The 26,555-nt window shown below is 39.0% G+C and overlaps 1 protein-coding gene across 1 annotated transcript in view; it reads right to left on the bottom strand.

Moving 5' to 3' along the window:
• FRK (fyn related Src family tyrosine kinase) overlaps nucleotides 1-26,555 on the bottom strand; it is a 99,884-nt gene that overhangs the window by 15,215 nt on the left and 58,114 nt on the right. Inside the window, exons 2-4 of the mRNA XM_006055673.4 lie at nucleotides 24,133-24,254; nucleotides 3,087-3,250; nucleotides 789-957 (exon numbers count right to left, since the gene is read on the bottom strand). Coding sequence (XP_006055735.1) covers nucleotides 789-957; nucleotides 3,087-3,250; nucleotides 24,133-24,254 — 455 coding nt within the window. The remainder of the gene's footprint in view (nucleotides 1-788; nucleotides 958-3,086; nucleotides 3,251-24,132; nucleotides 24,255-26,555) is intronic.

Raw genomic sequence — 26,555 nt, forward strand, 5'->3', positions numbered from 1 at the left:
GGAGCGGGTTGCCATTCCCTTCTCCAGGGGATCTTCCCAACCCAGTGATCAAAACCAGGTTTCCTGCATGGCAGGCAGATTCATTACCATCTGAGCCACCAAGGAAGCTTAAATCATTGCCAAATCAGACCATCCACTAGAGCTGGAACCACAGTACATCAGGAGCCTCTGCAGGGGAAGCTTGACCAGCTGCACAGCAAGAGAGACCCAATCTCAACTCAGCTAGTAATGCAACATTAAATATTAATTTTTGCCTGTCAAAGCTACTGTGGGAGTTGATTTCAGGCTCATCTTTATTGCATGGCAGTCTGCTAAGCAATAAATAGCTGAGAATATTGATTAATGACCCCAGTGAAGTGAAGACATTTAAGCAATCACCAAAGCTGTTTGCTGCTATTACACTGTAAATCAATAATAATTATTCCTGTTGGAGAGAAAACTATCGTGGAGCTTTTTTTTAATATAAGAAATCTAATTTTTTTGTTCTCTTTTGACCTGTGAAAGGCCTTCCTTAGAGAGCAATGTTAGGATGGATAGCTAGCTGTTTCTTTTTTGGAAAAAAAGATAATAAGATTGGACAGTAAAGGTTAGTCTCAGTTTTCAACAGAATTAGGATTCAAAACCACACATCTGCAGTAATTGTGAAAATCTCAGGTACTGGGATCGAGTACTGTGGTCACTAGCAAAACACTTGCTTGGTCTCCAAACCAGCTGTTCCATGACCTCTTGAACATTTATAATGGCAAGTAGGTTATAAAAATCAATGTATGCCATTCTGGTTCTCATACCTGGCTTTAATGTTTTTACTGCTACCGGAGTGGTATTGTTCCACAGGCCTTCCCACACTTCACCAAACTGACCAGATCCTAATCGCTTCAAAAGTTGTATGGAGCTGCGGTCAATCTCCCACTGGTCCACAGTTTTATATGACAAATCAAAGGGAGCTGGAACTTGTATCTGTTTCACAGAATAATTAGAATACTGGTAAGAAAAAAGTTATATTTAACAATTTTTTGGTTGAAAATAACCTAGGTACTTTTAGAGATATCACTTTTAAAAACAAAATATTGTATTTTGTTTTTAAATTACTTTAAAATGAAAAGCAATAGTGGTAGAATCTGTGCTATTACCTAATCCAGCTGCTCTCCTCCCAGATGCTGCTACATAAGGCACCTTGCTGTCCATCTGTCCCACCCCAAACCCCAATGTCCCCCTCCCACTTATCTGGTGTACATTCTCTCTGTATCCTTGCCTACCTAAATCAAGGGTCAAGGTCAAATGAAGTTCCATCTCATCCACAGTTATTTCCCCAACTCTCTGACCCGTAGCATCTACCATATGTATCATCAAATTTCTCATAATTAATTTCATCTTTTTTCAATTTCATTTACTTATTTGTTCACTCATTTATTTAATAAATATTTTTCAAGCACCAACTAGGCTTCATTGTGTAAACAAAGCAGGCAAGGCCTCTGCTCTCATACTTCACAGTCCAGCTTGTCATCTGTCATTAGATATTTATCTTATTTCCTCCACTAAGTCATTGGCATCTTGAGTGCACCGAAGGTCACCTATGTTTTGTAAATCTTTTCCCTATCTGAATTCAAAACTATGAGTTAAACTAAGTATTTTTAAGTCATGTCTTGGTATCAGGTGAGATATTTCTTAGCATAAGCTTAGATTTTCTTGTGAGGTCATTTCTGTACCATCTAAGATGTATATGCATGCATGCTCAGTGGCTCAGTCATGTCTGACTCTTTGTGACCCCATGGATTGCAGCCCACCAAGATCCTCTGTCCAAGGGATTTTCTAGGCAAAAATACTGGAGTGGATTACATTTTCCTCCTCCAGGGGATCTTCCCAACCTAGGGATCGAACCCACGTCTCCTGCATTGGCAGGTGGATTCTTTACCACTGAGCCACTGGTGATACCCTAAGATGTATATACATATATCAAAATTGCATATTCACTGGGCAGGATTTAACTCAATAAATTCCCTACATAATGATCAGAACTGTTCAGCTTCTACTTGTCTATAGAATTATAATCAGGCATCACCAGGAAGCTTTCAGCAGTCATCCAGTTATAAACCACAGGACTGGCTATACCATTGACCATACATGAGACCTAAACTCTGATGAGAAGCTGAGGGTTTGCCCAACGAAGGTGACTGACCACTATCTAACTTTAAACACATTTAGGTAAAACATGCAAACAATGGAATTTAATGACAGATGTAGATAAAAATTCTATAAATGTTATCTCCTTCCACCAAACACCAGGCCAAACAAACTGTTAAACAGTTAAATGGTATCTGTTATATGCAGACAACTGGATAATGAACCTGGTCATTTCATGTTAATATTCTTGAATACAGATCATCTAAGTAAGAATTATATTCCAGCACTTTTTTCTCCTCCAGCTGTATCACTAAATGCTCCAATATCAGGATATTAGATTAGTGTCTTAGTGCAAAGAATGAATATTTTCTGTGTTCAGTGATTGCTTAAGGTCAGGACTTGGCAAACTTCTTCTGAAAAGGATGAGATCATAAATGTTTTAGACTTAGTAAGCCATATAGTCTCTGTTTCAACTACCAAACTCTGCTATTATAGCAAAAAGGCAAAGACGATTGTAAATGAATGAGCGTGTCTATGTTCCAATAAAACTTATTTATAAAAATATTGGGGCTTCCCTGGTAGTTCAGTCAGTAAAGAATCTGCCCGAAGAGAAGGAGATCAGGGTTCAATCACTGGGTCGGGAAGATCTCCTGGAGAAGAAAATGGCAAACTACTCCAGTATCCTTGCCTGGAAAAATCCCATGGACAGAGGAGCCTGGTGGGCTGCAGTACATGGGATCACAAAGAGACAGGCACGACTGAGCGACTAACACTTTACACTTTCATAAAAATATTAATAAGTGTGGGGTAGTATTGGCTCATAGGCCATAGTTTGCCTATCCATGCCTTAGGTATTCAATTAATTTTTTTTTTCCTGAGCTAGCATATCATATGACAAAAAACTTCAATATCTGAAGGAAAAAAGTAATTTCAAAAGTAAAGCACACAGCTTGAAAGCATTTCACCTTTAAGCATGGTTTTCCCAGCTTGACACACAGTCCATCACTTGTCTTGGTGTAGTGACTCACGAATTCATTCAGTGTTGGAAAGGTTCTTCTCCGGGCGAGGAAAAAGCCCCCTTCGTCCAGTCTTCTGATTCTGTAGTGTTTCACAACCCCTTCATCTAAAACTGGAACCCAGAATAAGTCCTTTTAATAAACTTGCCAAAGCAAAAGAGATTTGCTTTTTTTTAATGATGATAGCTCCATGCATGGAATAAAATTTTAACAAATTCTATTTATTTCTCAACTTTTCTTTCAGAAAAGGCTTCAGGAGGTTTACAAAAGCATATAGCAGAATAAAAAAGGAAAAAAGAATGGGAAAATCATATTTTAAAGGAAATATAAAAATAAAAGAGTATGGTTAGCACTAAAAAACTATGCTTTGGGGCTTAGTATACTTGTTTAAAACAAGCTATAAAAGTGACTGTATTATTCTAGCAATGTAAAGAAGGAAATAGTTTCAGAAATCACAGTGTTCATAAGATAAAATCACACAAGATATTTAGAAAGAGTTCTTTCTGGTACAGAGACAAAGGATAATTTTCTCCCATTAAATTATATAACATGGACACTGAAATAAAAGTGCTCTCAGGAAACAAAATCTATGTATAGACATATAGATACAGATATAGGAAGGGAAGGAAAGAGAGACAGAGACAAACATTATTTAGCCTTTAAAAAAAGAAAAAAAAGGAAATCCTGTCATTCGCAACAATGAATGGAACTGGAGGCCACTGTGCTAAGTAAAATAAGACAGAGGAAGACACTGCATAGTATCATTTATATGTGGAATTTTTAAAAAATGAACTTATAGAAATAGAGTAGACAAATGGCTGCCTGGGGGAGGGATGGGAGGAATAGGAATAGGGAGGAACTGATAAAAGGGCATGAAGTTTCAGCTGTAAGAGGAATAAGGTCTAAACATCTAGTATATAACGCGGTGACAATAGGGGGTAGCACTATATTATACAGGCGAAATTTGCTAAGAGTGATTGTCACATGTTCTCACCAAAAAAAGAGAGAAATATATGAGGTGACAGATATTTTAATTAACTCGATGTAGGGAGAGGGAATCCTTTCAATATGTATATGTATTTCAAATCATCATGTTGTACACTTAAATATCTTTTTGTCAATGAAACCTCCATAAAACTGAAAAAATCACATCATCTGCATCATGAAAATATTTTACTTTCAGTTCTTTATATTAAATGCAGAGGGCAGGCAAACATTTAGCTCTTCTAAAAATAACATAAGGTTCTTAAATCATAATTTTTTAAGTGTCTAGAACACATTCTTATACTCTGATCTGTCAAGTTACCATTCCCTTTGACTATAACTCTTGAGGCAATGTTAACTGCCTTATATAATCATCACCAAATAGAGGGGTTTTATTAGGATATAGAACTAAACGCATACAGATTTCTGTATATGGATTAAAAAGCTAAAAATAAAAAAACAGAGATGTAAACAATATTAACCTCAATATATTTCTCCACAAACCAATAAAAAATATTAGAAGTAGGTAGCTACGTTATAAATTATACCTGCAATTTATATAAATATTGGCCTGAAAATTCCAGTTGCCATTTATCAAAAAGAAAAGTACATAAATTATAACTGAGATGTCTAGCAAAGCAATATGTCTCTAACTGGAAATAATAGGAAGCATGACCATTTTTTTCAATAAAAAATTTTCCAATAAAAAATTCTTTTTTAATCAAGATGGACCATATCTGGCTCCAAACTAAAATGGACTACCTGGAAATTAAACTTAATTATCTTTTAATGCATCACAAAAGGCCTAGTGACTTCTATGCCAGAGACTAAAGTCAACAGATGACTGAAGAGTCAAAATACTCGTGATTTTCTCAACAAGGGATGCAAATCCCAATGATTGATATGGCTTTGGCAATTGCTATTGATTATAGAGAAAACCTAAGTAAATGTTTACCAACTATTTATAGTTAAAAATTTAAACTCTCAACTGTAAAAACCAATATTTTCTAACTAGTATGTGACCAAAACACGGAAATGTCACTGAACCTCCATTTCTTCAAGATTAAAAGAGCAGGCTTTAAAATTTTTCAAAATTTCCTAATGTTTCTACCTTAATGTTCCAACATTTCTATTAACTGTTGCTTTCTCTTTCTGAATTCTCATTGCTTTTTGTAGTCCTTTCAGAAAACTACAAATTGTGAAAACTACACATTACCAAAAGAAAAAGTCATTCTCACCTTACAACTTTAAATACCCCTTGAATGGTTTTCCCATGAATTTTCTAAAAGCCAGATCTTCTTCGGGTCTCAATTTAAATCCTCAGAACCAGCCTCCTCCCATCACCCTGTTGCATGTACCCTTCCAGCTCCTTTCTCTCACATCACCCAGGTTAATTGTGATGGTGGATTTATCTCAGTAGAGGTGGCTCTGTGAATTACAGGGTCTCTGTGTCATGAACTAATACCTACTCAGAGCCTGACACAGACTAACAACTAATACAAATATTTGCTAGATGAATGAACGATGTCACTAACTTTTAGATTTGAAATAAAATGTAAGCTTCTGAAATGTCTGCTGAAAAATTAAATAGCTAGCATTACTGATTCAACAGACATGAATTTGAGCAAACTCCTGGAGATAGTTAAGGACAGGGAAGCCTGGCATGCTGCAGTCTGTGGAGTGGCAGGGCCAGACACGCTTTAGCAACTGAACAACAGCAACAAATTTTACAAATGTCAGTACTTTGAAGTCAAGACTCCCCAGAATTTTATTTTTAAATAGAGGAAAACAAACCTAACCCCAGCATATAAATACCATTAAAAGACAATCATTCATGTTTATATCCAATTTTTTAAGTTTTGCAATAACACAGGATGTGTACTTCATCTCTGATCAACATCACAGATTATTTATGTATAGTTCATTCAAGTTTTCAGTCTAGGCAAGACTAAAAGATATATATATACACACACATATATATTTTTTTAAATTAGATCACAGAAGCCACCTAAGGTAAATTCAATACACTGGGTTAGGATGAAAGCACTTTTAAAGTTATATTCCTGAGTAATCAAATCCAAAATTCATGTCATTTTCTTAAAGTGGTTTTAATTCGTTAGTAATGGGTCCACACATTTGTAAATTGCCCATTCCTAATAAAGATTGAATTCAGAAGATGTCAGAACCAAGGAAAAATGAATTTTCTATTCCTGTTCTAGTTCACTGTGATCTCTTTTATTGAACCAAATCTATTCTACATTCTACAGGCTATAAGTGAATGATAATGCTTATGCCATCCTTATTGTGAATTACTATGAGTTAAGACTAGTTAAAGTATTTTAGTAGTTTAACTGCAAAACATACAAGGCTAGCTATACAATGGAATTATCCATCAACAAACTCAGGAGCAGCACAATTGAATGAATTGAGCTACTAGAAGGCCAGACATCCTAAGCTGGCATCTTGACTTGCATTTATACTGTTTGACCTAGGGGAAAATATTTCACCTGTCAACTGATTAATCTACCAAAACATGTCCAAGAAGTAGGATATACTGCCGCGATGCAGGTAGGCATGTATGCAGAGTACAATAAAGGCTTACTGAACATTGAAAGAATTCAGCTATTTCTGCCCAAGACCTTCTATAAGGATTGTAACACTGGTTACCTGATTTTTTTTTTTTTTTTTTTTTTTTTTTGGCCACCTTCATAACGAAGGTAACTGATTGTGCAGAAATCCATGTGATATAGATGCAGTCCTATAATTTCAGTCCCATATGCCAGGCCCAAATGCATTTACAAGGAGTTGGTGGCAGTTATGGAAGCCCAGTTTTCTCCTAATGGTGAGATCTTATTTTAGTCTCTAATGTTAGAAAAGGTGTTTGTTCACCACTGCACAAAGGAGCGGTATTTCATAAAAAAAAAAAAAAAACACTTTTAAAGAGTTTTTTCCTCAATTTACCATGACTAACATATTCAGAACATATTAAATAATTCTGATATTCCAAAATTGTTTTTAAAAGACAGAGCCTCCAGAAATTAACTTTAGAAGGCAGTATAAACATTGAGTTAGAGGCTGTGTCTGCAAGACGTGAAGACAACTTATTAGGCTTAGTGAAAAATATCAGTAGAATGAGCAGTTTGGCATTTTGCAGATAAACAAATGGTTGAGTGAGCAGATTTTCATTTTTCAGCTGGTCTTCTGGCATCATCTGGGCATAGCCTTATTCCTACTGACTGATAATAATCTGCTCTCATACTGAGTAAAACAATGTGACTTAGATGATTGAGCAAATGATTGAAAATCAAGAACTCACTGCTCTAATCTTATTCTGCCAGTGATATGTTCTTTGACCTTCGGCAAAGAATTTCATTTCAGTTTCCTTATCTAGAAAATGAAAATAATGATCTTATCTATACACTCCCACAGGGGTAGTTTGAGTGTCATTATTCACAAAGGATGATAGATATTTCTAAATGTCCAATGTGTGAGTACTATATTAGAATATCAGTATTATCAAATAGCATTGTCAACAAAAGAGAGCCACTTCCAAAGTAAAATTTTCCACTCTTTGCACAATAATGACTACATAACATAGTGGCTACCAAACACATTAAGTAAAGAAACTGCTGTAAATTTGTGTGAAAGAACTCCTACACATGTAAACCCCTGTTTATTTGGTTTCTCTTTAGTAGGTTGATTTGCACTTTTCGAAACTGTTACACTCATGATAACACCTACTATGCCATTGCTTCAGAAATTATGTCAAGATAGTTCTACACCCGTAAGTAAATAATATTTGAGTCATTACACTGAATCCCCTATTAAAACAGAAGTGAAAGTCGCTCAGTCGTGTCGACTCTTTGTGACTCCATGGACTGTACAGTCCATGGAATTCTCCAGGCCAGAATACTGGCCTGGGTAGCCTTTCCCTTCTCCAGGGGATCTTCCCAACCCAGGGATCGAACCCAGGACTCCCGCATTGCAGGTGGATTCTTTACCAGCTGAGCCACAAGGGAAGCCCAAGAATACTGGAGTGGGTAGCCTATCCCTTCTCCCCCGGATCTTCCCGATCCAGGAATTGAACTGGGGTCTCCTGCATTGCAGGCGGATTCTTTACCAACTGAGCTATCAGGGAAGCTCCCATTAAAACAGAATCCAAAACAAATATCCATCTTGCACTGTATTTTGTTCTACAGCAAACAGAGTAGAATTCCAGTACGAGTAGTTTTGAAAGAACAAAGTATTGATACAGCTATCTAAAAATATTAAAGTGGCATCATGTAGAAGACGTGTTATTTTTTGGTGAAAAAAAAAAAAATCCATCAAAACCAAAGAGAACAAATGGATTTGACTCTTTTCATGCATAAAACTCGACTACTGTGTTGGTCCCCAAGGTCACCTGCCTCCCTGCAAGGCATATTCAGTGAGCTAGGAACATTAGTCAGTAAGTCTGACTACTAAACTGGTAGGTTAAGTGAAGACTCAAGAGAATATCTATATTAGGTGACTCAAACAACTTACTAAAATAATCTATTTGAAGGGTGGGGCATGGGAGGGAGGTTCAAGAAGGATGGGACATATGTATACTTATCGTTGAGTCACGTTGTTATGTGACAGAAACCAAAACAACATTGTAAACCAATTATACTCCAGTTAAGAATTTTTTGAGAAAAGCTATTTGAGGATACATCTGACAGCTCTCGTGTCCTGAGGTCTTCCAGCATTGTTACTGGTCCAGGAAACCTGCTGACGTACGTTTTAGTCAAAGACAATATAAACAATTATACTTACAGGCAAAAATCAACTGCCTCTTCCATATTATATAGCATAGAAATCCATGAGCTTGAATCACATGTCTATCCAAATACTTAGAATATTTTTGAGAAAACCACTGGTCTTATCCTCAAGACCTATATGGTCTAATTCCTTACAAAGGCAGGCCAATCCCCTGTCAAAGCTGGCTCTTAAATTTTCAGAACAAAATAATCAATTTTGTTGTTTATACCTATGATATCATATGAAGATGAGCATCACTTTAATTAATACATTATTATAGCAATCAATATTTTGTCATAATTTAATTTAAAAACATCTACCACAGTTTTCCATGAAAAGAGCATTTACAGCCTCTGATATTGCACAGAGCTAGAGACATGATGCTGAAGCTGAAACTCTAATACTTAGGCCACCTGATGCGAAGAAATGACTCATTGGAAAAGACCCCAATGCTAGGAAAGATTGAAGGTGGGAGGAGAAGGGGATGACAGAGGGTGAGATGGTTGGATGGCATCACCAACTCGATGGACATGAGTTTGAGTGAGCTCAACATCGCCTGTTGGCGATGGACAGGCGTGCTGCAGTCTATGGAGTCGCAGAGTCAGACATGACTGAGTGACTGAACTGAACTGAACTGATATTGCACAGAAAGTCTCTGGGAAACAATTTGACTGTTTATTCCGCTCAGGACTCTAACTTCTCACTCAGTATTACATCGGCAATAAATCACCAGGAATTTACATCCATGGATTATATTATCTCAGTTTCCTACAGAAAATTTTTCACTGGGTTAAGATTTAATGTGACACGAAAGCCAGTGCTTCTACTTTTCAAAACTTACCCTAAGGAAATAATTCAAGTATTTACATGTATTTATTTAGTTATATCTCTGCTTTGTTCCAGAAAGCTCCAAAAGCTTGCATAAATCATCAAAATAGAATAAAATTTAAGGGAAGGGGATGAAGGAAATAGGACAAAAAGGAAAGAAAAGGATGATGACTCCAGAAACAAGGCTGGTATACTGTATGTAAGGTATTCTTTAGATTTCCATTCCATTCATGTTTGCTAGATATGCACCAAAGATTTGGCTCTCTGCATTTTTGACAGCTCACAGCCATGAGGGAAAATCATTCAGTTACCTGATTCCCTGAAGAAAATATTAATAAATTCTTATTCAAAAAAACACATGATTTCTGGTACTGAAATAAGAGAAATTTCTCACATGAGTCCTCATAAAGAAAAACACAGAAAATGTAATAAGCAATATCACCGTTAACATTCTTAAGAGTAAATACATCAACACATTGCAAAGGGCTGGTTATTAGACTGTCCACTAAGGTGAGCCAGTTTCCAACTTGAAATTCAATGAAAGCATTGTATGGGAAACTAACCACTGTTCATCATCCAAAACAGGGAACGCAATAAGTGTAAGGATATTTATGCAACATTTTTATAGCATGAAATGACTGGTAAATTGCAGCAAATCTTAAAATTGAGAATTAAAAATAAAATCATAAAAAGTATGTAGTAACAAGAAAAATATATAATGTGTTCAGTGTAATAAGTAGGGTAAAAAATTAAGAATATAATTGCAAACATGAGGATACATTTGGCTGCTGCTATGTCCTGGGGTCCTTTCCTGCTGAAGAAACCCAGCTGAGGTTCCTTGTGAAAACCGTAATTGCATGAGGGCTAAGATGATTTAATTTGCCAACAGGATAATAGTTGTGCTAGATTGGCAGATTTGTGAATATTTTACTCAGTCTGTTTTTTCAAACCAACTGTAATAAAAGTATAGCGAATTTAAAATAAAAGCATATACATAATGCTTCCCACTTTATAGAGAGGCAACATAATTAACCACCTGAGACAATGTCCACACACATTATTCAAGACTGTCTATTAAGATACTTGATATTCTTTATATAAAGACCTCTATGAACTCATTTCTCTTTGAACTTGACACTTAAAATCATAATGCATCTCTTCTCCCATAACCCAGTGAGAAGCACAATATGGTTCCATTTCTGCCTTAACTGCAAGAGAACCCCAAGCTAAACTGATTTCTAAATTGTGATAATTATCTCCCATTAGAGGCTCAGCAAGATCTATTTCTCTGTTCTTTTTCATTGATTTGTCTTTTTTACTGTTTAGCTGTATTTTATGTTTTTTTTTTAATGTTTGCTTATTTTTTTATGTTTAGCTCTGTTTCAGCAATGTAAGCCAACTTGAAAGCTTTTGTAGAAGTAAACACATTCACAAATGAAATGATATATAATCAAATAAAATGGCATATCTGCCAAACATAAGAAAGAATTTCTAATTAAATGAATTGCCCAGCACTGGAACAGGCTGGTTCTCTGGGGTTTCTGGGAGGTTTAATGCTCCACTTAGAAAGTTAAAATTATAAGGGATTTCTTGGAAAAAGCAATATTAGTCTAGACAGCTTTTGCAAATTCTACTAGTCTATCAAAAAAAGGAAAACATGATACGTGAATGGCAAGAAACTTTACATATGACTGAGTCTAAATCCCTCTTTTACTGATGAACCTAGAGTTTCAAAATAAACTGCTAGTAGTTTGCAGGGCTGGAATCCACTTCTAGTCATCTAGGGTGCCCTGTTAATGACAGTAGAAATAGGAGAAACCTTAACAATGTATTTCCTGTTTCCTGTTTTGTTTCTCTTTTTTTCAAGAAATTGACTGATTTCTTAGGAGAATGTTTGAGGACTTTTAGAATACCACCTTTATCTTCCCTATCAAACTCACCCCAAACTCTCAGGAAGCCTTCTCTGGGATGGAGAACTCAAGCCCTGAATCCCTCTTCTCCTTCTTTGCACCCCATCTCAGTAAGTAGCAGACATGTTAAACAGAATGAACATGAAAGTCATGGAGAAATGTAATGAAAGATAATTGAAATACTTTGAAATGAATTTTTACCTCCTTGGGAAAATACAAAGGACCTTCTCATGTATTAACTAATTGATTTTCATAGCAGAATACTGCCTCCTTCCATTTTTCACTGTTTTTACATATGCAAGACAACTTTTGGTCATTTGCTCATTATTCCTTCGCATTTCCAAAAGCAGAGAGCTCTCATTCTCCATACCCAATGAGGACCCTTGATATAAGATGTGTTCCTGCTGTTTAGTTCAGACAAGTATTAGGTGAAGTGTACACAGGTCTGTTCAGATTTGGCTTCATTTGTCATAGCTGGTGGCAAACACAGCTCTGGTCATGTTCAAGTAAACATGTCACATAAAGACAAACCATCTCCTAGTCATAGGCTGCTTTTGGAAGGCTGGCCAACCATCTTCCTAATGCCTCTGACTAGTTCAGGTATGAATCAGGTGAACAGCCATGGATACTCACCATGATTCATCACCATCCCCAGAAAAAGAGTTCAAAGTACATGTTTCAGTGCAAGGGGGGGTCAACACCTCCATCTTGCTGCGCAAAAGGTAGTACTCTTTATGCACAACCATAAAACCAATTGGATTTTTATTGAGCACCCGCCTTAAGCAAGCACTGTGCTAAGTGCCTTTTTATGTCGTATTTTATTTAATTCTCATACCAGCCCTAAGGGATGTGGATATCTCTTCATTGTTTTACAGAGAAGAAAACAGAGGGAGATTAAGTAAATGTCCCCTGGATACAAAGCAGGTAAATATTCATTCTATGAGTCGAAACCAGGCAACAAAATGCTGAATCCCACACCACACACTTAATCCCTCCACCAACTGTCTCCTTCTATTGCCAAACAGCAAGTATTTTTAGGCTACTCTCACAAGTCACTGCTCACAGCTCTGGGAGCAAGTAGGCTTATGGGTACTATTCAATCCCGAGATTAGGATAATGCTACAAAGAAGGTCTATTTCTGCAACTGACACCTTTTAAGGGAAACATAGGTTGAACATTCTTCCATCTAATGCTGTGATTCCACTTTTCTTATTCTTACTAGTTCTGAGTCTTCTCTGCCTACATCTTCTCCTTCTAGATTGGTTCTGACCTGGACCACCACCTCAGCTCTCACAACTATCCTTGGTAGCACTACAGACACGCGGCTTCAGCTGACTGTACTAAGTGTGCGATGACCCCCCAGTCTCTCTCTCCAATGCACCTTCCCAACCCCTGCGGGCACCTCAGATGTACCAAGGTGCCTCAGATGCACCAATCACAACTTTAATTCCCATGGTCTTATTCCCCAGTTTCCTCCCCACTTGAATATTCTCTCTCAGTGAATAGCATTGCCATCCTGAAACCCAGACAGCAAAGCTAGAGATTCAAGGATCACCCCTGATTCCTCTGTCTTCCTGATTTCTCATCTCCAACTGAGCATTATATCCTATCTATTTGTACTCCCCATCACCATCACCCTATGGCGTGTCCCCTCAGTTTCTCTCTTCTGGGCCACTGCTTTCCCTGTCTCCAACATCTCTGTCCATCTTCCACAGTCACCAGAGTCACCTTCGAAAACCCAGATCTGAATTTATGATTCTCCTTTTTAAAGCTCTTCAAGTGTGCCCCATTGCCTAATGGTCATACACCTTAATGGAATTCTCTTCTGCACCCTACCCTCAAGGTTTAAACACTTATTGGTAGTTTCTGGAAGGCACCATGATGTTTCCTGTTTCTGTGCATTTGCACGAACAATTTACTTCAACTAGAATGTTATTCTATTTATAGATTAGAGACAAGTTCATTTTTCAAGGTCCAGCTCAGGCTCTCCTCCTCGATTAAGCCTCCAGACCTGAGCAAGCAGAGTGACTCACTTGGTCCTTCACATCCCACTGTTAATAGACTTCTGCTGTTGAATTCATTCCACAGTGCTGCTCCTGCTATTTACACTGGCCCTCTCCTACTGGCTTTTGAGCCCTTTGATAGCATTTAATTAGAGGTGCTAGTGCCAGTGCAGGAGAAGTAAGAGACATGGGTTCGATCCTTGGATCAGGATGATCCCCTGGAGAAGGAAATGGCAACCCACTTCAGTATTCTTGCCTGGAGAATTCCACAGACAGAGGAGCCTGGTGGGCTACAGTCCATAGAGTTGCAAAGAGTTGGATACGACTAAGCAACTGAGCATGCACACATACACACAATTATGTGAGACATGAGGCCCGTGAATCAATCATTCTTTCTTGGCTTCTAATAGGTGCAGCATCCTTCCCCATCACTTTGACTTAGGATGTGCGTGTGTAACTTGCTATGGAGTGGGGGCAAACAACATATGGCACATCCCAGCAAAAGCTGTAAAGAGTCTGAATAGTAGGTCTCCTCCCACCTTGCCCCTTCAACCTTCTGCTCTCCACCAGGAGAGTGCCATACCTGGGGCAATGGCTACTCCTTTGACCTAAGTCCCAGAACAAAAGCTATATGGAAATAAACCTAGGCTTTCTATCTGGGGCAGAATCTAACCAAGTGTGACCAAGCAACACGTCACAGGAGTAAACCACTGAGATTCAGGATCAAAATCTGATTGATTCAGGACATTTTAAAGAAAGCAATGTGACTTCTGAACAAGATTTAAAAGCTGCCCAAAGATCCAATTTTGGAACTAGCTATGCTCAGATCTAGTTAGGTTGCCTTTGATGAGCAACTTACTCTGTCTTGTCTCCAATTCCATCAATTACAAAATAAGTGTCTTGAAAGTCCTTTCCAGTTCAGATTCTCTAATGTCTAGCATTCTAACAAGGAAATAAATATAGTCATCATAACATTCGAATGAGGTAGAGAAAAATTATGACTGCTACTTTCCAGAAGAGAAAACTGGGACACAAACGTAAACATTTAAATAAAATCTGAAAATTCTGAAGACTCATCGTTATGGACAAAGGCACCTGCAGGGAAAGACAGCAGGCTGCATGTGGAGGACAGTGCTTGACGCTTAGGATTCTGCCCCGTCTACTAGGCAACCCTCCCACCCAATAGCAGCTTCATTAAAGTATCCAACCCTCATTTTTTGCAACCTAAATTACCAAAATAAACACAGCAAAGTGCTGAAGTTACAGCACAAATTTAAAAGAGAAAAGAACATAGCCAATGTCTTCTTCCTGCCATCCCAGACAGCAATGACCATATTGACAGTTTCAGAGTCCCATCATTAAGCCATGACACTAAGCTAGGATCATGGTACAAGCTCTCCAAAGGCTTAGGTTTGAATTTTAATGACAATAACATGTATTTACATTGCCAACTTAGTGCCAGGCAGTGTTCTGAGCACTTCTCATGCATTAACTGGTCTAACTTGTCTAATCCAAATACCACCAGGAGGTAGATACTATCTTTAATCTCCATTTTACTAAAGAGGGCTTCCCTGGTGGCTCACACAGGAAAGAGTCTGCCTGCAAGGCCGGAGACCCTGGTTCGATCCCTGGGTTGGAAAGATCCCCCAAAGAAGGAAATGGCAGCCCACTCCAGTATTCCTGCCTGGAGACTCCCTTGGACAGAGGAGGTCCATGGTGTCATAAAGAGTTGGACACGACTGAGCAACTAACTCTTGCTTGCTTGCTTGCTAAGGAGGAACCTGAGGCACAAAGAGGCTAAGTGATTTGCCCAAAGCCACATTGCTACTAAGAGAAAAGAGCCAAACCCATGAAACCAGGCTGCTGAGTTTATTACTGTTGACGGGAGAATCCAACTGTCACTCTGATGACCTCATCGTCCCAACCTAGATAACCTCAGAATAAAATTCTGCTTCCAGATTTCTCTCAAATTTCCAATGTAAGAAAGCAATCCTCATTTCTACTCCAACCCATCATTATTCAATATAGAAAATCAAAATGTTTTCCCCGATTTCAACTATTTGCTTAGTCTTGTAAAAACCACAGTTAACACAACAAATAAGTAGATACCTTTCCTATAAAAGTGTGTCTTTTCTATTTAATTGGCGTTTCCCCTCCACTGCCAACTAGAAGGTACACCTCATGAGGGCAGGGACTGTCTTGTTTACCATTGTAGCCCAGCCTTCTGAATACCAACTGCACATAGTAGGCATTAAATAAGTATTTGATGAATGAATGAATAAATCACAAGTTCTTTAAGGCTTGGATCATCATTTTGTTCAGGATTATACACATAAAAGATATAAAGAAAATGATGCTTACTAAAAGTACATGAAAATAGAAATATAATTTTTGCTTCTTTCCTTTTATGTTTTTTTCCTCCATATTTTACTTCTGGCAAGAGATTTTTAAGTTTCTGCAAGTGGAAAGGAGATAGCTATGAAAGAGGATTTAAGGAAGGTCCCTGACCCACTGAAACAAATAGGAAAATAAATTTAGTCTCTGCCATGGCTAGGCTTTTAAGACAACAGAATACTTTCTTAATTTGTAGTTCCCGTGACAAAGCACCTAATAACCTGATGCAAAGCATGTTTCTAAGATGCATTAGAAATGATTTCATGATTGATGCAATGCTGACAAATAGTTATAAAGTAGCTAATATACATGTATCATTTGAAATACACAGTTTAAAAATTAGAGCTACTCATTTATTAAATTGGATTGTGTCTATTTCATTTACTTTGTATATCATGAACACATCTTATGTAACTATCAGGACACGGAAAATAGATAACCTGAATCATTAAGAAAATACAAAGCTTGGTCAATTTTTTGAAATTAATAAAATTATTGCCAGTTGGATGTGGTTTTATTTATAGCACAAGATGATAGAGATATTTTAAAATTAGAAACTTCTTTTCAACTAAAAATCAGATATTCTTCTCCTTTCTATAAATTAATGAGTCGTGGAAACAGAAAATCTAAACTAAAAAAACCTCCTTTATTGTTTCCATAACGGCATGCTATTTCTTGACATGCCACTAGAGGGAGCACATGCTTGACTGAAAGCCCTCCTTGGCTGCAGTTGCGAAGAAGGGGGACCAGAAAGTAGAAGTCAGCGTGGTGTTTTGGTTTTAAAATAAAGGTACACATATAGCATTCAGCATTGTAGACAACATCCATGTTGTGTAAACATCGTGTGAAAAATTCTCCTTAGGCTTAATGTTACAGTTTTGTTTTGTTTTTTTCCAATAACACGTTTTCTCCACTTGGTGTAACAAAAAGAAATTACTTGGACACTTTATTTAAGAATCAGGTAACCTTGAAATATAAACATTTATTTAGTTATTATTTCCCTGAGATATAAACTAAACTAACTTTCTCAAGGCTGGTGGTAAGGAGGAGGAATTGGAAGGCCTGTGAGTCTCTGACTTTCCTTTCCAAAGTCAAGATATCTTAGCTTCCTGTTCAATCAAAAACTCAGCACCACACCTCAAATGTTCTTCCTTATCTATGCCTCCTTTGTATTCCCCTGTTCAACTCTTCTCCTAATCCTTCCCTCTTTTCCCCAGTTTGAAAGCATCAAGTTCATATATTATCAAAGCCCAAGATCCAGAAAGAACTGGTTTGACACCTCAGGTCTGGCAATGTCCTACTATCCAAAAATATAATCCATATTGAATTTGGATGCCTGGAGAAAAAAGTTTTTTGCCTGTGTATCATGTGTGTGCGTGTGTGTGTGTTTGTATACAGACATAAACACAGATATATGTACTACATCATAAAATGTTAATTTAACTTTATAGAGTAAAACATCTGAAATATAATTTATCAGTAGTAATGTTAAGAAAAGGCAGGCATAATATGATTACTTACCAAAAAACACCACTTGCTATTATGGGCAGTGATATTTGCAATTAAGTTGAACACAACTAAATTATGACTTGAATTAAAAGGCATTTTCTAAGATGGCACCAACATGTTTAAAATTTAATACATTTTATGTGAGATACTGGAATTGTTAACATAGAATTTTCTTTCTGCACCATGTGCACTTTTTAAAAAGCAAAACATCTCTAACCAATATCAAAATGCTCCCAGAATCCATAGACATTTCATTGCATAATAAATTGAAGGAGCACTTTTTTCCCAACCAATTATTACTTGCCCTTCCTTGGGATATATGATTGTATTTATATCCATGGCTAATAGTAATAGAATTCCTGACATTCTCTTGTGGCCACTATGTCCACATTAATTTTAAATGAAAACTAAATGGAGGCTGGGGGGACTGATAATGAAACACACAGCCTTTTGCCATTGGTCAGTATCTGATTAGAATGAGTCAGCAGGTCTTAGAAAGTTTGGGAGCAATAGTGGTATCTCAGCGGTTAGTGAAAAGTGAGTTTGGGTCTGAATTCTGGGCCAGACAGAGAGATACAGGGCCACAATGCCAATGACATCCTTCTCCAATTCTGTCTTCCCTACAAGTCTTATTACCTGGGAACAACTAATTTGTTAAGGTGAGAAGCTGTCTTTTTTCTAAAAGAAGCCTGAAACACAGCACACAGGATTATTTGTGATCTTACATGGTCCAGACCTCTGAGGTTTAACAAAGTGACAATGGCCTTGCTTATCTTTGCTGCTGGTAGACAACAGGGTAAATACGTGAGTGTGTGAGCATCTACCATCTTTACAAACTGTTCTAGAAACCGTGGAGATAGAGAAGAAGCATGAAACAGAAGCAATAAAAGTATGTTGTTTTGGCTCAAGGAGTGTATCACCTAGTTTGAAAAGCACGTTTTTATCTACACTGAAAAAGTAACTCATAAATTTAAATGAGTCTTTGAATATGTAAGTTCAACATGAAGGATACACACAAGGTCAACATGAAAGGGTACACTTCTGCCCTGATGAAGCTGCTGCTGTTCGCATTGTTTTTTGAATTGCCTTCAGAATGAACTTAGAAGGCATGCAGAAATATTTACCAAGTTATAAGTCCATGGTATCACTCAGGTTAATCAGCCATATGATTCAGAAATTTCTTCCAGTGATTCTGGCCACTTCCAAGTATTGAAGCTGCCCTTAATGAACATATTAACATATTAAATTGCCCCAGCTATGGCCTTTCACATAAAGTGATATCCTTTCTGTAAAGGCAGTTCTGCTATTTGTGTGATACTTCAGTTCTAAAAATTCTAGTATATTTATTTTAAAAATTAAATTATGTTGCTGCAGAGACCTACCTTATATTCTCGAGTAGATAGCAGGCTTCAAAGCAATCACAAAGTACTATTATAAAAGTGCTGCACATTCCATGGGACCTATGTGTTCAATGTAATGGAGATGTATCACAGTGAGTTCTCAGTTCAGCAGACACAAGTTAAAAAATAGATATGCCCTCCTGCAATTGCTTCAAACACCTCTGAACTGATTTCCTTTGGTTCCCTCTCCTCTCTCCAAGCATGTCTTCGCATGGACTTCATCATGGCTCAGGTGACTAGTTTCCCCCAATCACAGTTACTCTAGATTATCCATTCTCCCTTATTTTATCTCATTTCTGATCAGCCACCAATTCCTGTCGGCTTTATCTTTTAAATATTTCTCACCTCCATGCCCTCTCCTCTATTTGCTAAACCTCTGCCCTGATTCAAGCCATCACTGACAGAGACAAACAGAACTCTCTAGCAAAAAGCCCCAGGAGCTCCTTCTAAACTGCATGATACTGGGCCCACTGGGCCTGTCCCCCCACCACCCCCTTTGAGCAGTAAGAAGGGCTGCACCTGAATTCTATTATACTTCTGACAGGTCCTATGGTTTCCTTTTCCACAAAAGAGGAGCTACAATTTCCCACAGTGCCAAAGCCCAGAGGAGCTGGGCTTTCCAAACCACCCTGCAAACAGCTGATATCCAAAATCAGGCTAAGAGGCTTGTGCGAGTTTCATGATGAGAGGGACTGGCTATGGGGAAAACTGGGTCTTGCTCTAGTGGGCAGGGTCATGCTCAGTAAACCTTTAATCCAATTTGCTGATGGATGGGCCTGTGCTCCCTCCCTGTTAGGTGTTTGGCTTGAGGCGACCCATTCCCAGAAAGGCAAACCAGTCCTGGAGCCCATGGGCTCTATGGCAGAGCTAAAGAGGACTTATGCCAACACGCGCCTCCCAGGACTGCTGCTGCTGCCGGTGCCCCTGTCTGCATAGCAGACCACGGCCAACGCACCCTTCCAAAGGAGACCCTCAAGCACTGGCAGGCAGGTCTGGCTCCGTCTCCTTTCCCCGGGCTCCTGATGCACACAAGGTTTCGTCTGTGCCCTCCATGAGTCTCTGTTTCCCCAAGTCCCGTGGAAGTTCTGTAATCAAATCCCACTGTCCTTCAAAGTCAGATTCCCTGGGGACTCCCAGTGCCTTTGCCAGATCCTCAGGCTGGGAAGTCTGATGTGGGGCCTAGAACATTTGCAACAGTGTGAGAAATTCTTTGGTACTATTGTTCTTCCTGTTTGTGGGTCGCCCACCTGGCAGGTGATTTTAATGTGATTGCACCCTCCTACCATCTCATTGCTGCTTCTCCTATGTCCTTGGACACGGAGTATCTTTTTTGGTGGGTTCCAACGTCCTCCTGTTGATGGATGTTGCAGCTAGTTGCAGTTTTGGTGTGCTCACAGATGAGTGAAAAAGCTGGCTTAAAACTCAACATTTAAAAAACTAAGATCATGGCACCCAGTCCCATCACTTCATAGCAAATTGATGGGAAAACGTGGAAACAGTGACAGATTTTATTTTCTTGGGCTCCAAAATCACTGCGGATGGTGACTGCAACTGTGAAATTAAGACACTTGCTCCTTGAACAAAAATCTATGAAAAACCTAAAAAGCGTATTAAAGACCAGAGATATCACTTTGCCAACAAGCGTCCATATAGTCAAAGCTGTTGTTTTTCCTGTAGTCATGTATGGATGTGAGAGTTGGACCATAAAGAAGGCTGAGCACTGAAGAATTGATGCTTTCAAACTGTGGTGCTGGAGAAGACTCTTGAGAGTCCTTTGGACAGCAAGGAGATCAATCCAGTCAATCCTAAAGGAAATCAACCCTGAATATTCTTTGGAAGGACTTATTCTGAAGCTGACACTCCAATACTTTGGCCACATGCAAAGAACAGACTTATTGGAAGAAACCCTGATGCTGGGAAAGACTGAGGGCAGGAGAAGAAGGGGGAGACAGAGGATGAGATGGTTGGATGGCATCACCGATGCAATTGACATGAGTTTGAGCAAACTCCAGGAGTGAAGGACAGGGAAGCCTGGTGTGCTGCAATCCATGGGGTCACAAAGAGTCAGACATGGCCTAGCAACTGAACAACAACAACAAACTCAGGCTGCTCTCGAGAGCCCTAAGGCCACTCCTGCACTTGCCCCATAAAAAAAGGAGAGTAACAGAGGGGCCGTGCAGCTTCTGGGGACAAGCAAAGCATCAGTGCAGCTGGCTAACTGTAGGTTCCCAGGCCCCACTCCATGGAATGCTGACTGACTCTGCTGTCTCACACCTGTGATTTCAGACAGCAGCGATGCTGCTTCTGTGTTTACCTGTCATTTCTCCCCAGAATGAGTGAAGTCACTCAGTTGTGTCCAGCTTTTTGCTACCCCATGACCTGTATAACCCACCAGGCTCCTCCATCCATGGGATTTTCCAGGCAAGAATACTAGAGTGGGTTGCCATTTCCTTCTCCAGGGGATCTTCCCGACCCAGGGATTAAAGCCCGGTCTCCCGCACTGCAGGCAGACTCTTAACCATTTGAGCCACCAGGGAAGCCCTGCTCCCCAGACCATCACCTATAAATCGTTCACCTGCTCTGCTTTCCACACTGCCACCAACATTTAGCCCAAGGCACTTTCTACCTACCACCTCCTTCTATATTTGAACCTAGAGAAAAAGGTCCACATTTCTCATGCTGGTAAACAAGGCCCTGAAGAGTTCAGCTCCAACTTTTCAGGCTCATTTTTGGCCATTCCTGCTTTCCTCCATCACTGCTTTACACACACACACACACACACACACACACACACACACACACACCCCTGCACTATCCTTCCCCCTTCCCACCCTCCTTTCCACATAACACCGGACATATCACAACTCTGTGTGTTGGCCTTGCCAGAAATAATCACTGTCACTCCACTACCTTGTGACGCAAACTGAACACAAATGCGGCCTCCTCTGTGAAACCTTCCGAATGCCCTCTCCTAGACTTGGCCCCTGCCCCCTCTCATCTCACAACCATTCAGCCATGTTATAACCCTCCTGAGACAGTGCCCTGCTCTCCTTGATGCCCTCGATTTAAACAAAGGCCTGGCACAGAGTAGGCACTCAAATGTTTGTTCCAGAAATAGTATTAAAAAATGATATCAGCTATTAGATGTATCAACCTGAATATTGCTAATGAACCCTTTTGTCTCATGTCCTCAGGGTGGTCATTTCTTGACTATCTTCAGTCTAGTATCACCTGCTCTTGAAAGGGTTTTACGGAGGATGAATCTGGAACTCCCTCTCCTCCTCTAGAGATTTTCCCATGCAGAGTTACCTAAAGTAAAATCACTATGTGCAATGCAGTGTTTTCTCTGAAAAACTCAACTGAAAGTCATTTTTCAGCCCTCAAGATGTATTTTTCTGAAAGTGTACCTTAAACAATAATATATATGATTATGGGACACCAAACATCGAATTAATATTAATGGCAATAACAATGATCATTTCCTTTAGAGTAATTGATTGAAGTCAAGAAATAGCCGAACCAGTTGACATGCAGTCAGAATTTTACATTTTTCATCAGAAAAACAACTCTCTACCAATGACAAATAACAGTAAAGCCACGAAAACTACCTGTCATGCATCTAATGAAGACAGATTCTCCGGCTACCACATATAATATGTAATATCCAAAAGCACTGCTCTAATTCACAGCTAATTAGTGTCATGCCATCATGAGAGGTGTCACGGCCCCAACTCTCTCCCCAGATCAGCGCAGACCTCACAAGAGCTGACAGCCGTGCAAGGATCACAACAAGCCAATTAGCACCCACCCCAGCCTTGGGCTGCTGCTTCTCAGCGCCTGCCCCAGCATCAATAAATCACGCTTCCTCGTGAAGCTCTTCTCTGACAGCTGCGAACCACTGCCGCCGGAGGAATAAAGACAATACTTCGAAGGAAAACTCATGTGGGAAAGACAGAGATAGAAAAGGGATATTATTTGCCTTCCTTTAGTGGCACAACTGCCAGCAAAATTGAAGACCATCAATTCAGACTGATTAGGAGGCAACTGCACTGAGAAATAAATTCATGACTGATGCACCTGAAGACCGTTAGTGGTAATCCAAGTCAGCAATTGGCTTGTTCGGTCATTTGTTTGTTTGAATGTAGATATATCAAAGACCCGTTTTCCCCATTTTTCTCCCGTATCACCCTCCTTCTGGCTAATGAGAAAATTTCCCTTTCAGCAGAACATAAAGGTCTGCATTTACTTGCCTCCCAGTGAATACACAGCAATCAGATAATTTGTTTGCAAGACTCTAAATGGCTTGACTTCATTGAAAAGGAATCTATAATGATATGCTGGTCTCCAAGTAGAGCCTACTAAGCTTCCTAAATCCATAGGCAAGCGCTCGAGTATTCTCAGCACATAACAGCCAATATCCTTGTAATTTTATTCTAAGCCTACAAAGCTGTTTTGTTCCATAATATTCTACTTAGAAAGTGTTCAGAACAGTCACTGTAGCCTGGGAATTATTTAAAGATATGACTCAAGTAATCCTACTTTTCCTGTGTTTTTCTCATGGAAATATTCTTCTTCTATATTTTTAATGCTAGGATCTAAAACATTTAATCTAGCTTTTGACTGATGACTACCTAATATATAAGCACCTGTAACACTTAAAGATAACTCTTAGGTCCCCTACGCTTCTTGTCTTCTAAGATATTATTAAGTAAGCACATAGTTGACTATTAGCCAGAAAACTACATTTGACCAAATGTTACATGTCATGGGTTAATTAAGTGCATTGGCATTCAGGATTTCAATTCATTTTCTATTTACCAGGCAAATACAAAAAAAAAAAGTATTATGGCAAGATCAATTCTGACAAGTTTAGACTCTGCTTCTTGCTTATCATTTCTCTAGAAGGATAGGCCAGTAGATAATGCAAAAGTGTGAAAACACAGATCCATACAGTTTTCATTTCATACCTAGAGAGTATGTATTTGAAACTATTTACAGATACTTCTAACAATAGATAGAAATTTTTTTGCTAATTTTTATATTACTTGAGCAGTTCAGTAAATTTATTGTTGGTACTATTCTGAAGATAAATAAGCCAAACTTAAAATTAACATGTCCATGTTCACACAGAAGGACATGACTACAGACTCTCAAATCCATACTTAAATCACACAGACAATTCCCATACCTGAAAGGGCAAAATCGCCTTTCTGACTTTCACTTTCTCTGATTAGAAAAGCTCCCGTCTGATTTTCTGAATATAATAGTTGTTTTTCAGCATCTGTTCTCTTGATTGCTCCAAAGAACCACCTAAAAAGGGAGAGAGAGATAAACTTTAATTAACCAATCAACATTTTTTTTTTAAGGAGGAAGAAGTTTGTCAATAAAGTATTTCAATATCACAGAGACTTGATACTCTTCAGTGAAACTATAACAGGTACAAATGGTAGCTTTCGATACTTGACATGGTTCTTCTGGATGTCTTCAATCCTCATCAGGAGTCTTTAATACATTACAAAATAGGAATTTGGGTGATGTCTGTTATGACAACCCTTCTCACACATGCATTCTCTCTGAGAAATCCTGTATTCACTTTCTGTCAAATGCAAAGCTTCCAAGGTGGGCTTACCACCACATGGTTAAGTCTGCCATGCTCCATGATCCAAAACTGCTCATCATCACCATCAGACTGTCCACTAACTCTCCTAACACCAGGTGTTAAGAAGAAAACATTCCAATCCAGGGATTCATATATTTCACATCAAACTGTGAACAGTCAAAAATGTAGTTCTCTGAGCTTTTCTTCTTCTGCTTCTTCTTTTTATTATACCTTTTTGCAGCACCCAGGCTTAGCTGTCCATAGCATGTGGGATATAGGATTTTAGTTCCCCAACCAGTGATCAAACCCATGTCCCCTTCCCAGAATATTGGAAATAAAAGCAAAAATAAACAAATGGGATCTAATTTAAATTAAAAGCTTCTGCACAACAAAAGAAACTATAAGCAAGGTGAAAAGACAGCCTTCAGAAGGGGAGAAGATAATAGCAAATGAAGCAACTGACAAACCACTAATCTCAAAAATATACAAGCAACTCCTGCAGCTCAATTCCAGAAAAATAAACGACCCAATCAAAAAATGGGCCAAAGAACTAAACAGACATTTCTCCAAAGAAGACATACAGATGGCTAACAAACACATGAAAAGATGCTCAACATCACTCTTTATCAGAGAAATGCAAATCAAAACCACAATGAGGTACCATTTCATGCCAGTCAGAATGGCTGCGATCCAAAAGTCTACAAGCAATAAATGCTGGAGAGGATGTGGAGAAAAGGGAACCCTCTTACACTGTTGGTGGGAATGCAAACTAGTACAGCCACTATGGAGAACAGTGTGGAGATTCCTTAGAATCCTGGAAATAGAACTGCCTTATGATCCAGCAATCCCACTGCTGGGCATACATACTGAGGAAACCAGAAGGGAAAGAGACACGTGTACCCCAGTGTTCATCACAGCACTGTTTGTAATAGCCAGGACATGGAAGCAACCTAGATGTCCATCAGCAGATGAATGGATAAGAAAGCTGTGATACATATACACAATGGAGTATTACTCAGCCATTAAAAAGAATACAATTGAATCAGTTCTAATGAGGTGGATGAAACTGGAGCCTATTATACAGAGTGAAGTAAGCCAGAAAGAAAAACACCAATACAGTATACTAACACATATATACGGAATTTAGAAAGATGGTAACGACAACCCTGTATGCAAGACAGCAAAAGAGACACAGGTGTATAGAACAGTCTTTTGGACTCCGTGGGGAGGGGATGATTTGGGAGAATGGCATTAAAACATGTATAATATCATATAAGAAACGAATCGCCAGTCCAGGTTCGATGCAGGATACAGGAAGCTTGGGGCTGGTGCACTGGGATGACCCAGAGGGATGGGATGGGGAGGGAGGTGGGAGGGGGGTTCAGGATGGGGAACACGTGTACACCCGTGGCGGATGCATGTTGATGTATGACAAAACCAATAAAATATTGTAAAGCAAAAAATAAAAATAAAATAAAAAGTTACCAATAAAAAAAAATGTCCCCTGATTGTAAGGCAAGATTCTTAACCACTGGACCACCAGGGAAGTCCCTCTCTGGGCTTTAATTTCCACCTTTCCCCATGTCCATTGCTGTCAACTCCTCCAGTAATCTAAGATGATTTTGCATGTTTAGAAGGAAGTTTTCATCCATGGAGTGAGTGAGTGAAAGTCACTCAATCGTTTCCAACCCTTTGCAACCCATGGACTATAGAGTCCATGGAGTCCTCCAGGCCAGAATACTGGAGTGGGTAGCCTTTCCCTTCTCCAGGGGATCTTCCCAACCCAGGGATTGAACCCAGGACTCCCGCACTGCAGGTGGATTCTTTACCAGCTGAGCCACAAGGGAAGCCCAAGAATACTGGAGTGGGTAGCCTATCCCTTCTCCAGCAGATCTTCTCCACCCAGGAATTGAACTGGGGTCTGCAGCATTGCAGGTGGATTCTTTACCAACTGAGCTATCAAGGAAGCCCCTTCATCTATGGAAAGATTATATGGAAAAGATACTTCTGCC

The sequence above is a fragment of the Bubalus bubalis genome, chromosome 10 (assembly GCF_019923935.1).
Source record: "Bubalus bubalis isolate 160015118507 breed Murrah chromosome 10, NDDB_SH_1, whole genome shotgun sequence".
Lineage (NCBI taxonomy): Eukaryota > Metazoa > Chordata > Mammalia > Artiodactyla > Bovidae > Bubalus > Bubalus bubalis.